This window comes from Borostomias antarcticus (assembly GCF_949987555.1).
Source record: "Borostomias antarcticus genome assembly, chromosome: 32".
Classification (NCBI taxonomy): Eukaryota; Metazoa; Chordata; class Actinopteri; order Stomiiformes; family Stomiidae; genus Borostomias; species Borostomias antarcticus.
In genome coordinates this window covers 5,334,590-5,351,276 of record NC_140265.1, presented here as the reverse complement: position 1 = coordinate 5,351,276, position 16,687 = coordinate 5,334,590, and the positions used below count along the sequence as shown (strand labels likewise).

Sequence of the window (16,687 nt, the reverse complement as noted above, 5' to 3'; positions counted from 1 at the left end):
CAGCCAGTCCCAACCCTACCACTAACCTAGCCCTAACCCAACCCTACCACTAACCTAGCCCTAACCCAACCAGACCCAACCCTTCCACTAACCTAGCCCTAACCCAACCCTACCACTAACCTAGCCCTAACCCAACCCTACCACTAACCTAGCCCTAACCCAACCCTACCACTAACCTAGCCCTAACCCAACCAGACCCAACCCTACCACTAACCTAGCCCTAACCTGACCCAACCCTACCACTAACCTAGCCCTAACCCAACCCTACCACTAACCTAGCCCTAACCCAACCCTACCACTAACCTAGCCCTAACCTGACCCTACCACTAACCTAGCCCTAACCCAACCCTACCACTAACCTAGCCCTAACCTGACCCTACCACTAACCTAGCCCTAACCCAACCCTACCACTAACCTAGCCCTAACCCAGCCCTACCACTAACCTAGCCCTAACCCAACCCTACCACTAACCTAGCCCTAACCCAACCCTACCACTAACCTAGCCCTAACCCAACCCTACCACTAACCTAGCCCTAACCCAACCCTACCACTAACCTAGCCCTAACCCAACCAGACCCAACCCTACCACTAACCTAGCCCTAACCTGACCCAACCCTACCACTAACCTAGCCCTAACCCAACCCTACCACTAACCTAGCCCTAACCTGACCCAACCCTACCACTAACCTAGCCCTAACCCAACCCTACCACTAACCTAGCCCTAACCCAACCCTACCACTAACCTAGCCCTAACCCAACCCTACCACTAACCTAGCCCTAACCTGACCCTACCACTAACCTAGCCCTAACCCAACCCTACCACTAACCTAGCCCTAACCCAACCCTACCACTAACCTAGCCCTAACCCAACCCTACCACTAACCTAGCCCTAACCTGACCCTACCACTAACCTAGCCCTAACCCTACCACTAAGCTAGCCCTAACCCAACCCTACCCTACCACTAACCTAGCCCTAACCCAACCCTACCACTAACCTAGCCCTAACCCAACCCTACCCTACCACTAACCTAGCCCTAACCCAACCCTACCACTAACCTAGCCCTAACCCAACCCTACCACTAACCTAGCCCTAACCCAACCCTACCACTAACCTAGCCCTAACCCAACCCTACCACTAACCTAGCCCTAACCCAACCCAACCACTAACCTAGCCCTAACCCAGCCCAACCACTAACCTAGCCCTAACCCAGCCCTACCACTAACCTAGCCCTAACCCAACCCTACCACTAACCTAGCCCTAACCCAACCCTACCACTAACCTAGCCCTAACCCAACCCTACCACTAACCTAGCCCTAACCTGACCCAACCCTACCACTAACCTAGCCCTAACCCAACCCTACCCTACCACTAACCTAGCCCTAACCCAACCCTACCACTAACCTAGCCCTAACCCAACCCTACCACTAACCTAGCCCTAACCCAACCAGACCCAACCCTACCACTAACCTAGCCCTAACCTGACCCAACCCTACCACTAACCTAGCCCTAACCTGACCCAACCCTACCACTAACCTAGCCCTAACCCAACCCTACCACTAACCTAGCCCTAACCTGACCCTACCACTAACCTAGCCCTAACCTGACCCTACCACTAACCTAGCCCTAACCTGACCCTACCACTAACCTAGCCCTAACCCAACCCTACCACTAACCTAGCCCTAACCCAACCCTACCACTAACCTAGCCCTAACCTGACCCTACCACTAACCTAGCCCTAACCCAACCCTACCACTAACCTAGCCCTAACCCAACCCTACCTTACCACTAACCTAGCCCTAACCCAACCCTACCACTAACCTAGCCCTAACCCAACTCTACCACTAACCTAGCCCTAACCCAACCCTACCACTAACCTAGCCCTAACCCAACCCTACCTTACCACTAACCTAGCCCTAACCCAACCCTACCACTAACCTAGCCCTAACCCAACCCTACCACTAACCTAGCCCTAACCCAACTCTACCACTAACCTAGCCCTAACCCAACCCTACCACTAACCTAGCCCTAACCCAACCCTACCACTAACCTAGCCCTAACCCAACCCTACCACTAACCTAGCCCTAACCCAACTCTACCACTAACCTAGCCCTAACCCAACTCTACCACTAACCTAGCCCTAACCCAACCCTACCACTAACCTAGCCCTAACCTGACCCAACCCTACCACTAACCTAGCCCTAACCCAACCCTACCACTAACCTAGCCCTAACCCAACCCTACCACTAACCTAGCCCTAACCCAACCCTACCACTAACCTAGCCCTAACCCAACCCTACCACTAACCTAGCCCTAACCCAACCCTACCACTAACCTAGCCCTAACCCAACCCTACCACTAACCTAGCCCTAACCCAACCCTACCACTAACCTAGCCCTAACCCAACCCTACCACTAACCTAGCCCCAACCTGACCCAACCCTACCACTAACCTAGCCCTAACCCAACCCTACCACTAACCTAGCCCTAGCCCAGCCAGACCCAACCCTACCACTAACCTAGCCCTAACCTGACCCAACCCTACCACTAACCTAGCCCTAACCCAACCCTACCACTAACCTAGCCCTAACCTGACCCAACCCTACCACTAACCTAGCCCTAACCCAACCCTACCACTAACCTAGCCCTAACCCAACCCTAACCCTAACCTAGCCCTAACCCAACCCTAACCCTAACCCTAACCCTAACCCTAACCCTAACCTAGCCCTAACCCAACCCTACCACTAACCTAGCCCTAACCCAACCCTACCACTAACCTAGCCCTAACCCAACCCTACCACTAACCTAGCCCTAACCCAACCCTACCACTAACCTAGCCCTAACCTGACCCTACCACTAACCTAGCCCTAACCCAACCCTACCACTAACCTAGCCCTAACCCAACCCTACCACTAACCTAGCCCTAACCCAACCCTACCACTAACCTAGCCCTAACCCAACCAGACCCAACCCTAACCTAGCCCTAACCCAGCCAGACCCAACCCTACCACTAACCTAGCCCTAACCCAACCCTACCACTAACCTAGCCCTAACCCAACCAGACCCAACCCTTCCACTAACCTAGCCCTAACCCAACCCTACCACTAACCTAGCCCTAACCCAACCCTACCACTAACCTAGCCCTAACCCAACCCTACCACTAACCTAGCCCTAACCCAACCCTACCACTAACCTAGCCCTAACCCAACCAGACCCAACCCTACCACTAACCTAGCCCTAACCTGACCCAACCCTACCACTAACCTAGCCCTAACCCAACCCTACCACTAACCTAGCCCTAACCCAACCCTACCACTAACCTAGCCCTAACCTGACCCTACCACTAACCTAGCCCTAACCCAACCCTACCTTACCACTAACCTAGCCCTAACCCAACCCTACCACTAACCTAGCCCTAACCCAACCCTACCACTAACCTAGCCCTAACCCAACCCTACCACTAACCTAGCCCCAACCTGACCCAACCCTACCACTAACCTAGCCCTAACCCAACCCTACCACTAACCTAGCCCTAGCCCAGCCAGACCCAACCCTACCACTAACCTAGCCCTAACCTGACCCAACCCTACCACTAACCTAGCCCTAACCCAACCCTACCACTAACCTAGCCCTAACCTGACCCAACCCTACCACTAACCTAGCCCTAACCCAACCCTACCACTAACCTAGCCCTAACCCAACCCTAACCCTAACCTAGCCCTAACCCAACCCTAACCCTAACCCTAACCCTAACCCTAACCCTAACCTAGCCCTAACCCAACCCTACCACTAACCTAGCCCTAACCCAACCCTACCACTAACCTAGCCCTAACCCAACCCTACCACTAACCTAGCCCTAACCCAACCCTACCACTAACCTAGCCCTAACCTGACCCTACCACTAACCTAGCCCTAACCCAACCCTACCACTAACCTAGCCCTAACCCAACCCTACCACTAACCTAGCCCTAACCCAACCCTACCACTAACCTAGCCCTAACCCAACCAGACCCAACCCTAACCTAGCCCTAACCCAGCCAGACCCAACCCTACCACTAACCTAGCCCTAACCCAACCCTACCACTAACCTAGCCCTAACCCAACCAGACCCAACCCTTCCACTAACCTAGCCCTAACCCAACCCTACCACTAACCTAGCCCTAACCCAACCCTACCACTAACCTAGCCCTAACCCAACCCTACCACTAACCTAGCCCTAACCCAACCCTACCACTAACCTAGCCCTAACCCAACCAGACCCAACCCTACCACTAACCTAGCCCTAACCTGACCCAACCCTACCACTAACCTAGCCCTAACCCAACCCTACCACTAACCTAGCCCTAACCCAACCCTACCACTAACCTAGCCCTAACCTGACCCTACCACTAACCTAGCCCTAACCCAACCCTACCTTACCACTAACCTAGCCCTAACCCAACCCTACCACTAACCTAGCCCTAACCCAACCCTACCACTAACCTAGCCCTAACCCAACCCTACCACTAACCTAGCCCTAACCCAACCCTACCACTAACCTAGCCCTAACCCAACCCTACCACTAACCTAGCCCTAACCCAACCCAACCACTAACCTAGCCCTAACCCAGCCCAACCACTAACCTAGCCCTAACCCAGCCCTACCACTAACCTAGCCCTAACCCAACCCTACCACTAACCTAGCCCTAACCCAACCCTACCACTAACCTAGCCCTAACCTGACCCTACCACTAACCTAGCCCTAACCCAACCCTACCACTAACCTAGCCCTAACCCAACCCTACCACTAACCTAGCCCTAACCCAACCCTACCCTACCACTAACCTAGCCCTAACCCAACCCTACCACTAACCTAGCCCTAACCCAACCCTACCACTAACCTAGCCCTAACCCAACCAGACCCAACCCTACCACTAACCTAGCCCTAACCCAACCCTACCACTAACCTAGCCCTAACCTGACCCAACCCTACCACTAACCTAGCCCTAACCCAACCCTACCACTAACCTAGCCCTAACCTGACCCTACCACTAACCTAGCCCTAACCCAACCCTACCACTAACCTAGCCCTAACCCAACCCTACCACTAACCTAGCCCTAACCTGACCCTACCACTAACCTAGCCCTAACCTGACCCTACCACTAACCTAGCCCTAACCCAACCCTACCACTAACCTAGCCCTAACCCAACCCTACCACTAACCTAGCCCTAACCCAACCCTACCACTAACCTAGCCCTAACCCAACCCTACCACTAACCTAGCCCTAACCCAACCCTACCACTAACCTAGCCCTAACCCAGCCCTACCACTAACCTAGCCCTAACCCAACCCTACCACTAACCTAGCCCTAACCCAACCCTACCACTAACCTAGCCCTAACCCAACCCTACCACTAACCTAGCCCTAACCCAACCCTACCACTAACCTAGCCCTAACCCAACCCTACCACTAACCTAGCCCTAACCTGACCCTACCACTAACCTAGCCCTAACCCAACCCTACCACTAACCTAGCCCTAACCCAACCCTACCACTAACCTAGCCCTAACCCAACCAGACCCAACCCTTCCACTAACCTAGCCCTAACCCAACCCTACCACTAACCTAGCCCTAACCCAACCCTACCACTAACCTAGCCCTAACCCAACCCTACCACTAACCTAGCCCTAACCCAACCCTACCACTAACCTAGCCCTAACCCAACCAGACCCAACCCTACCACTAACCTAGCCCTAACCTGACCCAACCCTACCACTAACCTAGCCCTAACCCAACCCTACCACTAACCTAGCCCTAACCCAACCCTACCACTAACCTAGCCCTAACCTGACCCTACCACTAACCTAGCCCTAACCCAACCCTACCTTACCACTAACCTAGCCCTAACCCAACCCTACCACTAACCTAGCCCTAACCCAACCCTACCACTAACCTAGCCCTAACCCAACCCTACCACTAACCTAGCCCCAACCTGACCCAACCCTACCACTAACCTAGCCCTAACCCAACCCTACCACTAACCTAGCCCTAGCCCAGCCAGACCCAACCCTACCACTAACCTAGCCCTAACCTGACCCAACCCTACCACTAACCTAGCCCTAACCCAACCCTACCACTAACCTAGCCCTAACCTGACCCAACCCTACCACTAACCTAGCCCTAACCCAACCCTACCACTAACCTAGCCCTAACCCAACCCTAACCCTAACCTAGCCCTAACCCAACCCTAACCCTAACCCTAACCCTAACCCTAACCCTAACCTAGCCCTAACCCAACCCTACCACTAACCTAGCCCTAACCCAACCCTACCACTAACCTAGCCCTAACCCAACCCTACCACTAACCTAGCCCTAACCCAACCCTACCACTAACCTAGCCCTAACCTGACCCTACCACTAACCTAGCCCTAACCCAACCCTACCACTAACCTAGCCCTAACCCAACCCTACCACTAACCTAGCCCTAACCCAACCCTACCACTAACCTAGCCCTAACCCAACCAGACCCAACCCTAACCTAGCCCTAACCCAGCCAGACCCAACCCTACCACTAACCTAGCCCTAACCCAACCCTACCACTAACCTAGCCCTAACCCAACCAGACCCAACCCTTCCACTAACCTAGCCCTAACCCAACCCTACCACTAACCTAGCCCTAACCCAACCCTACCACTAACCTAGCCCTAACCCAACCCTACCACTAACCTAGCCCTAACCCAACCCTACCACTAACCTAGCCCTAACCCAACCAGACCCAACCCTACCACTAACCTAGCCCTAACCTGACCCAACCCTACCACTAACCTAGCCCTAACCCAACCCTACCACTAACCTAGCCCTAACCCAACCCTACCACTAACCTAGCCCTAACCTGACCCTACCACTAACCTAGCCCTAACCCAACCCTACCTTACCACTAACCTAGCCCTAACCCAACCCTACCACTAACCTAGCCCTAACCCAACCCTACCACTAACCTAGCCCTAACCCAACCCTACCACTAACCTAGCCCTAACCCAACCCTACCACTAACCTAGCCCTAACCCAACCCTACCACTAACCTAGCCCTAACCCAACCCAACCACTAACCTAGCCCTAACCCAGCCCAACCACTAACCTAGCCCTAACCCAGCCCTACCACTAACCTAGCCCTAACCCAACCCTACCACTAACCTAGCCCTAACCCAACCCTACCACTAACCTAGCCCTAACCTGACCCTACCACTAACCTAGCCCTAACCCAACCCTACCACTAACCTAGCCCTAACCCAACCCTACCACTAACCTAGCCCTAACCCAACCCTACCCTACCACTAACCTAGCCCTAACCCAACCCTACCACTAACCTAGCCCTAACCCAACCCTACCACTAACCTAGCCCTAACCCAACCAGACCCAACCCTACCACTAACCTAGCCCTAACCCAACCCTACCACTAACCTAGCCCTAACCTGACCCAACCCTACCACTAACCTAGCCCTAACCCAACCCTACCACTAACCTAGCCCTAACCTGACCCTACCACTAACCTAGCCCTAACCCAACCCTACCACTAACCTAGCCCTAACCCAACCCTACCACTAACCTAGCCCTAACCTGACCCTACCACTAACCTAGCCCTAACCTGACCCTACCACTAACCTAGCCCTAACCCAACCCTACCACTAACCTAGCCCTAACCCAACCCTACCACTAACCTAGCCCTAACCCAACCCTACCACTAACCTAGCCCTAACCCAACCCTACCACTAACCTAGCCCTAACCCAACCCTACCACTAACCTAGCCCTAACCCAGCCCTACCACTAACCTAGCCCTAACCCAACCCTACCACTAACCTAGCCCTAACCCAACCCTACCACTAACCTAGCCCTAACCCAACCCTACCACTAACCTAGCCCTAACCCAACCCTACCACTAACCTAGCCCTAACCCAACCCTACCACTAACCTAGCCCTAACCCAACCCTACCACTAACCTAGCCCTAACCCAACCCTACCACTAACCTAGCCCTAACCCAACCCTACCACTAACCTAGCCCTAACCCAACCCTACCACTAACCTAGCCCTAACCCAACCCTACCACTAACCTAGCCCTAACCCAGCCCTACCACTAACCTAGCCCTAACCTGACCCAACCCTACCACTAACCTAGCCCTAACCCAACCCTACCACTAACCTAGCCCTAACCCAACCCTACCACTAACCTAGCCCTAACCCAACCCTACCACTAACCTAGCCCTAACCCAGCCAGACCCAACCCTACCACTAACCTAGCCCTAACCCAACCCTACCACTAACCTAGCCCTAACCCAGCCAGACCCAACCCAATAGTGTTCACCTATTCAACGATGTATGCCCAAAAATTTACTAAATTCTACTTTTGTTCCGGCTTTGATGGAGTTAATCAAAATATATGGTGACGTGTCAGGGTACGCAGTTAATAATACTAAATCTTCTATCTTGATGCTTGATGAGAGGGAAAGGAAAAATCCACTTAGAGAGGCCTCCGAATTTAAGGTGGTAGATCAGTTTACTTACTTGGGAATACAAATTGTGTCCAATTTAGATATGATTGTTGAATCCAACTATGAAACTTTATTGAAAGGAATAACAGAGTCAATTGATAGATGGATGGCATTGCCTATATCCATGATTGGCAGAATTAACATCCTAAAGATGAACACGCTTCCCAAAATATTATATCTATTTCAGAACGTTCCATTGTCCCCGCCTACTGATTTTTTTCAGAAACTCAAAAAGTTATTTACTGTTTTCATATGGCAAAACAATCGTGCTAGAATTCGTTTGTCCCTCCTACATTTACCTTATAGTAAAGGTGGTTTGAAATGTCCAAATATCATGTGGTACTATTGGGCAGTGCAGCTTAGGACTATTAAGTTTTATTTTGCAACAAGAGATGTTCCACAGTGGAAAGAAATGGAATCAGAGGGTTTGGGTCTGCCTTTACCATTGTATTTATACTCAGATACAAGGTCAAATTTGATGAGTCAAACTACTAACCCAATTGTTAGAAATATGATCAAGGTGTGGTTTGATGTGAAAAGGTTTACCAAGGAGACCAATTTATTATCACAGTACAGCCCCATATGGAGAAACCAGTGTTTCAAATCAGGAAGAGCAGATGCCGTGTTTAAAGCATGGGCATCAAAAGGAATGGGAACAATTCTAGATTTGTATACACACGATTCAGCCAACATGATGTCATTTGAAGAAATTGGGCGCAAGTATGATATAGATAAAAAATACTTTTACAAATATCTCCAACTAAGAAACTTCATTAGAACAAGTCAAAACAATGTGTTAACTAAGCCCTCCAAATCTAACTTAGAGGTACTGGTTTCTAAAGATAGTTTGAGTGAAGGTGCTGTATCAGAGCTATATCATTTCTTATTGTCATATTCCGCTGAAAATTCTGATGATAAATGGAAATCATGGAAAGCAGACCTGGAAAGGGATATATCAAGGGAAGACTGGGAATCGGTATGTGGGGAGGTTCACACTCAAACAATTAATACTCGATTAAGACTATTACAATACAAATGGCTGATGAGAACATATATAACTCCAGTTAAATTAAACAAATACAACGATAATATTCCAGATTTATGCACAAAATGTATGGGGGAGAAAGGAACATTATTTCATTGCATGTGGCAATGTAGTAAGGTCAGACTTTTTTGGGAGGGGGTTAGAAAAGCAATGGAAAAGATTATTTCAAAGGGCATCCCACTGGACCCTGGTTTTTTCGTTTTAGGGCTGTATCCAGATGGTCACAAGTACACCAGAAGTGAACAGACAATGATAGATATGTGTCTCCTCCATGCTAAAAGATCCATTGCACTGTATTGGAAGAAGACTAACGCACCAAGTGTTACACATTGGCTCAAACAAATGTTAATAACTCTACCATTAGAAAGTCTAACGTATATAAGGAAAGGGAAATTAAATAAGTTTGAAAATATTTGGGGACAATTTACTGTCTTTGTGAAAAGCGTGGATCTAGCAGATGAAGAAGAAGCTTGAGAACTCTGATGAAACCTCACTGTATGGTTAATCATATATACGTATATATACTGTATATATATATTTTATTCTGGTTTATTTTTTTTGTAAAATAATGGAACACCTTTGATTTTTATTCATACCCTATCTAATGTATGTATTACAGTTGGTCAATTGTCTGAGAAGTTGTTGTTCGTGTTTTTGGTTTGTGTTTGTTTATATTTGATTTGTATGTGTGTTAAATTGTGAGAAAATGTGAATAAATATATTGTTTAAAAAAAAAAAAAAATCTACTTTTGTTGTAATCTTATATCAAAGTATATAATTTCTTACTTCCTGGAAAACGGTAGGTCACGTGCAATGACGACAACAGGTACCTTAGATTTTAGGCCAATAATCTCACGACATCCACCCGTCAATCAACGCTATCCTTCTATCGAATCTGTCTAAAGTTCTTTAAACCCGCCCACTTGTCAATGTTCCAATCAAATTCCTCTAAACATACGTCCCGCCCTCATAGCTTGTTTGCGTCGGAAATACGTCAAACTATGGAAGTTAGATGATCTCAAACGTCCGTTTCAGTGCGACTTTAAAGGGGCCATACCATCAAAAATAGATCGATTTGAGTACTTTGCGCTAGTGTATTCTAGTGAGGTATGCTTTTAATTGCTTGTCTTCTTAGCGGTGGCTTTCCCTGCACACTGGAAAAAGACATCAGCCAGAGACTTCCTTCCTTCTTCTATAGCCATGTTTCCATCCACACATGTTATGCGAATTAGTTATATCGAATTAAAAATGCCTTATGGAAACAGTAAAATTCTATTAAAAATCATGAATATCAACAAAAAGTTTGTACTGTCGATCTCCTCGGATTTTCTCTCGTTCGATAAAAGTCTTTTGTGATAAATGCTTTATCCGATTTAAAGCTCTAGATGGAAACGCACGTTCGCCGGCTTTATTCACATTCATATTTTTAGCGATCCTCACACAATTCGATCGACAAGTGGATGGAAACATGGCTAATGACCGTTTCCCTACTCACATCCAACAGGAACTCCACCAGGGTGTCCGCCGAGAGCTCCCCGTCAAACTCGATGACACGGTCGTCCTTAAAGACGTACAGGCTGCCCTCCTCCACCAAACCTGAGTTCCCGGGGACAGAAGCACACAAGAGACACTGCTTACTTACTTCAAAAAATATGGACAATGCAAAACTAGCCTTAACAAAGAATATTTGTGAGATTCTGCTATGATTCTGACATTTTGGTGTTTTATGACCAGGGGTAGGTGTTTTTCCTACACTTAAAGTCGCACTGAAACGGACGTTTGAGATCATCTAACTTCCGTAGTTTGACGTGTTTCCGATGCAAACAAGCTATGAGGGTGGGACATGTGTTTAGAGGAATTTGATTGGAACATTGACAAGTGGGCGGGTTTTAAGAACTTTAGACAGATTCGATAGAAGGAGAGCGTTGATTGACGGGTGGATGTCGTGAGATTATTGGCCTAAAATCGAAGGTACCTGTTGTCGTCATTGCACGTGACCTACCGTTTTCCAGGAAGTAAGAAATTATATACTTTGATATAAGATTACAACAAAAGTAGAATTTTGTAATTCTTTTGGCATACTTCGTTGAATAGGTGAACACTATGACCAATTATGTGAACCAAAATGGGACAGAATGCTTTTTTCATTTCAGTGCGACTTTAAGATCCCTTGAGGAAAAGCAGGAGGTATTCATGACGATGAGGACATACCTAGTTTCTTGGCCACTTTGGCGTCCTTCTGGGAGTCCACCATGCCAAACCCAATATCTTTGTCCTCCAAGACTTGGGCTGTCAGCTGAGCATCCGAGAAGACAAAACATTATCAATATACTGTGTGCAAAAGTGGTAAAATGATTCCTCTAGCTTTTCAAAACTGTACGGTCAAGCATTCCATGGTAAATCACAAGCTACATTTGTCCAATTTCAGTTCTCTCTCTGTCGCTCTCTCTGAGAATTTCTATTCGTAGGTTGGCAGCTGTGACCAGTGTTGTCTTTGTCAATAAAGCTTTTCATCACAAGGTGCAAGTGTGACCCCAGTAGACTATTTCTCTCGTTTGTGCGACATCTAGAACCCTGAGGTCCTCCTCCGAGACTCTTTTAACAGTCCCTAGATCGAGACTTAAGACCAAGGGTGACCGAGCTTTTGCGGTGGCTGGCCCGAAGCTCTGGAACAGCCTCCCTCCACACATTAGACACACAGAACCTAGGGCTCTTTAAGTCTCAGCTCAAAACACAAAACTTGTTTTCACTGGCTTTTGAGGCCTGATAGCCTACATCCCCTGTCCTGTTTTGTGTCCTGTCCTTTTATTATTCTGTGATTATGTGCACTTTATTCTGTTTTTTGTTTTAGTTTATTTTATATATTGTACAGCACTTTGGTGCAACTTCGGTTGATTTTAAACGTGCTTTATAAATAAAGTTGACCTTGACCTTGACCTCGGAGGGAAGGGCTGTTTGACTAAAGGCACTGTTGTGTTTGGAGTGGGTACTTTACAGGAGGGAAAAAACATAAAACATAATATTGTAGAGGAGTTTTGAGATAATAACCTTACAAGAGTACAGTTCACTTGGGAAATGCGAGCTAATGCAGCCTCTTTTATTAATTTAAGGTTTGAGAGGAAAAGTGAGGATTATTAATGGACTGCCCTAGAAACGTGGAGTGTTAAGAAACCACTTGGGAAATATACAGTAGCTATATGGCACAAGCGTGAAGTGATTATTAATTATAATAAAGAGAAAAAGCTGGTAGACCTACAGTCATGTGTCACCTGAAAGTGTCCATAAAAAACAATGACTTAATAAGTCAGACAAACAGAAAACCCTCTTTGTGTGAAGAGATTGATTGATTGATTGATTGATTGATTGATTTTATTTATTTTTAAGACAGGGACAAGGTACAGTAGACATTTACCCTATAGAATAGGGAGAGATGCACTGTACAAGGTTATAGCTACACAGCTAATTTCCACCCGCAGTCCCTGGGCAAATAAATATACAGTCTTAAAATAGTGGGGCAAATAGTACACAGTAGCAGAGTTAAATACATAGAAGGAGTACAAAAAAGTTGTAGTTGTCTTTGTGTGAAGAGATCAGGCAAAATGGGAAGCTAATAGCCTGGTTTCCCAACCAGCATTGGTGAAACCAAAAAAACAGCTATGGAGGGCAGTAACGGGTTAATAGCAGCCATTTCCTATATCTGAGAAATTAAGTCATAACAGACCGACATGCTCAACCCTTTTTCCTTCATCAGATTGACTATGATCATCATTTGGAAGAGCACAGGTGCTTCTCTACCCAGCAAACACGCAATGTCAGGGAGATTTTCAGATCATGTCTAAATAACGTCCGTCGGTCCAGAACCCCATTTGTACGTGTGCTGGACCCCTCAATATTCACACGTCTGGCTTGGACCCCTCTAAGACGTCTGTGGACGTGCAAAACGGGTTCAATATCTGAACGTAAAAAATCATTCTGGCTCCTAATTGGATGTCTTTGGACGTCTGAAAAAGACACAAAAAGACATCTAAAAGACGTCTTTTAGATGTGTCTTTGCTCAGTGGGTAATGGTCCAAACTATCACCACACTGATGACTGCCCTCTCTGCCTACCCAACCTAACCCTCCCCTCACCCCCTCTCCTCCACGGCACCCCCCTCCCTCGGCACCTACCTCCAGCACCAGCTGGGTCATCTGGAACTGCTTCTGCATGCCCTTGTCGGTGGGCAGGGGCTCGTGATAGAGGAGGCACAGCATGTCAAACCTCTTCAGAGCTTTCTTGTAGTTGCGTTCGTTGATGTCCAGAACACGGTCCTTCCCATCGAAGCTGGGGAACTCCAGGCCCTGCTCGGCAGAGGACAGTGACGCCAGGGACAGACAAAGACAGGACAGCAGGGACAGCCGGAGAGGCTGCATGGTTATCCACGCGAAGTGTCTAGTGAGGAGAATATTTTGGAAGGGGCTTTCAAAGACCCCCGAAGCTGTAGATGGGCAATGCTGACAGCTATGGTAATCTGTGATGTAAGAAGAAGAAAAAAGAAGAAAAAAAGAATCTCCTTCCAAACCGTACACTTTCACTTCCTCTCCTTTCTCTATTCGTTGCTCTTTCTTCTCCCCTCTCTCTCTTTCTTTCTCCCTGCCTGTCTTTCTCCTCTCTCTCTCTCTCTCTCTCTCTCTCTCTCTCCCTGCCAGTCTTTCTCCTCTCTCTCTCTCTCTCTCTCCCTGCCAGTCTTTCTCTCCTCTCTCTCTTTCTCTCTCTCTGCCTGTCTTTCTCCTCTCTCTCTCTCTCTCTCTGCCAGTCTTTCTCCTCTCTCTCTCTCCCTGCCAGTCTTTCTCCTCTCTCTCTCTCTCTCTCTCTCTCTCCCTGCCAGTCTTTCTCCTCTCTCTCTCTCTCTCTCTCTCTCTCCCCCCCCCCCTGCCTGTGTGCCTCACTGTTCCCTTTTTTCCCTTTCAGTTTTTCAGTCCTTTCAGTCCAAATTACACTAAACTCTAAAAAATAAAAGGGATCTTTATCCAGGGGAAAAAACATACAAATAATAAACAAATACATACAGCGTATTACTACCTCACCATTACATTGGCAAGATCAAGGACCACTTTTGATTCCTGGTTTAAAGTAGGCGAACTAGAGTGCATCAGAGAAGAGAACAGATATGGAAGATCCCTAGAGAGTTTGCTTTCCTGCTTTGCCATTGTTAATGTCATTTCAAGTCATCACCCATGTGTTCACTCCAAAAATAGTTTTTATGTTCTCCTACTTGACTGTTGTTCTAACTTTGTAGTTCGTTCTCATAGATCAGTCTGTTAAAACTACAAATTCTTCCTGTGTGACATCACTTCCCTGTCCTCTTCATCCTAAAACTATGTCACTTCCTTTTTCACGTTATAACCTGTCTACCTCGTCCTCAAGTGAACCACTCAGCCCGGATTCACTTCCTGCGGTCGAGTCCGAATTGCAAATCGTAACATAGAATAAACTATTGTCTTTGTTTGAAACCAGCTTAACCGACCACTCAGCGTGTTCTTTGAAATCTAAACTAAACCAAGTAAGATTTTTCCTTTACACCATTCGACTACAGAGGTGGGGCAGAGTGATGTTGATTTTAATATTATACAGCCGGAATGATTGTTTGTAGATAACAGCCCATTGCTATTACTCAGATAAACCTAGTGCCCAGACAGTGTATTGGTACAACTTACAGAATTTCAAATGAATCTCACCCATGAGGCATGTTGGACCGTTTTCACATCCGCCACTTTTGGCAAAACTGTAAGAAACTGGTAAGTGCTGGAAACCTCGTTTTGATGTCCTTTTGTAGCCAACAGATATAGGTATACATGTATAGCAAAATTCATAATAAAACCGAAATTTTTAAATAAATAAGCTTAAGGCAAAAAAATGCTCCAACGCGCCCCGCTCTCCCCTACCCGATCCACTACACCACCAAGGATCTAGAATATGTGTGGTGTCATAGTGCTTTTGTTTTGATGTTCTGGGACCACTGCCTCTTGTGGTGGCAACATAGAACTGCAGGTCAACAACACGACGGAGGAAGGGAGGGGATGAAGGAAGGGAGGGAGTGACAACCGTACATTTGCTATCTGTGGTGCGCTGGCTTACAGCCACGCACAAAAACAGTAGCAGGTCCTGGCTCCCTGCCTATAAATGTCCGATGCGCACATCCTTGAACCATTACGGTAAAGTAGCTGGAGTAGGCAGATAAAGTAACTAAATGTCCGATGCGCAAATCCTTGAACCATTACGGTAAAGTAGCTGGAGTAGGCAGATAAAGTAACTAAATGTCCGATGCGCAAATCCTCGAACCATTACGGTAAAGTAGCTGAGTAGGCAGATAAAGTAACTAAATGTCCGATGCGCAAACACTTGAACCATTACGGTAAAGTAGCAGGAGTAGGCAGATAAAGTAACTAAATGTCCGATGCGCACATCCTTGAACCATTACGGTAAAGTAGCTGGAGTAGGCAGATAAAGTAACTAAATGTCCGATGCGCAAATCCTCGAACCATTACGGTAAAGTAACTAGTAACGGCAGATAAAGTAACTAAATGTCCGATGCGCACATCTTCGAACCATTACGGTAAACTAGCTCAGGTAGTCGGAACACAAAAGATGGAGAAATCATCATGGCGTTGGGTGTCTTTTCTAATTCTGATATGTGGAATTGATCTCAGCGTGACAGAATCAGGTAGTGTAACTCTAACTAACCCCACTCCTCTAACCCAGAGAGCAACGTTTTAACGATGCTGGCTACCCATCACCAGCTAGCCTAGCTAGCCCAGCTAGCCCTACCCATCACCAGCTAGCCTAGCTAGCCCAGCTAGCCCTACCCATCACCAGCTAGCCTAGCTAGCCCTACCCATCACCAGCTAGCCTAGCTAGCCCAGCTAGCCCTACCCATCACCAGCTAGCCTAGCTAGCCCTACCCATCACCAGCTAGCCTAGCTAGCCCAGCTAGCCCTACCCATCACCAGCTAGCCTAGCTAGCCCAGCTAGCCCTACCCATCACCAGCTAGCCTAGCTAGCCCTACCCATCACCAGCTAGCCTAGCTAGCCCAGCTAGCCCTACCCATCACCAGCTAGCCTAGCTAGCCCAGCTAGCC

The 16,687-nt window shown here is 47.8% G+C and overlaps 1 protein-coding gene across 1 annotated transcript in view; it reads right to left on the bottom strand.

The window, feature by feature from the left end:
* LOC311327443 (calsequestrin-2-like) overlaps positions 1-13,981 on the bottom strand; it is a gene marked incomplete at both ends in the record, with an annotated part of 67,508 nt that extends 53,527 nt beyond the window's left edge. The window contains 3 exons of the mRNA XM_084460479.1: positions 11,065-11,165; positions 11,781-11,865; positions 13,739-13,981. Of these exons, the coding sequence (XP_084316605.1) occupies positions 11,065-11,165; positions 11,781-11,865; positions 13,739-13,981 (429 nt within the window). The remainder of the gene's footprint in view (positions 1-11,064; positions 11,166-11,780; positions 11,866-13,738) is intronic.
* Positions 13,982-16,687: the final 2,706 nt, after the last annotated feature.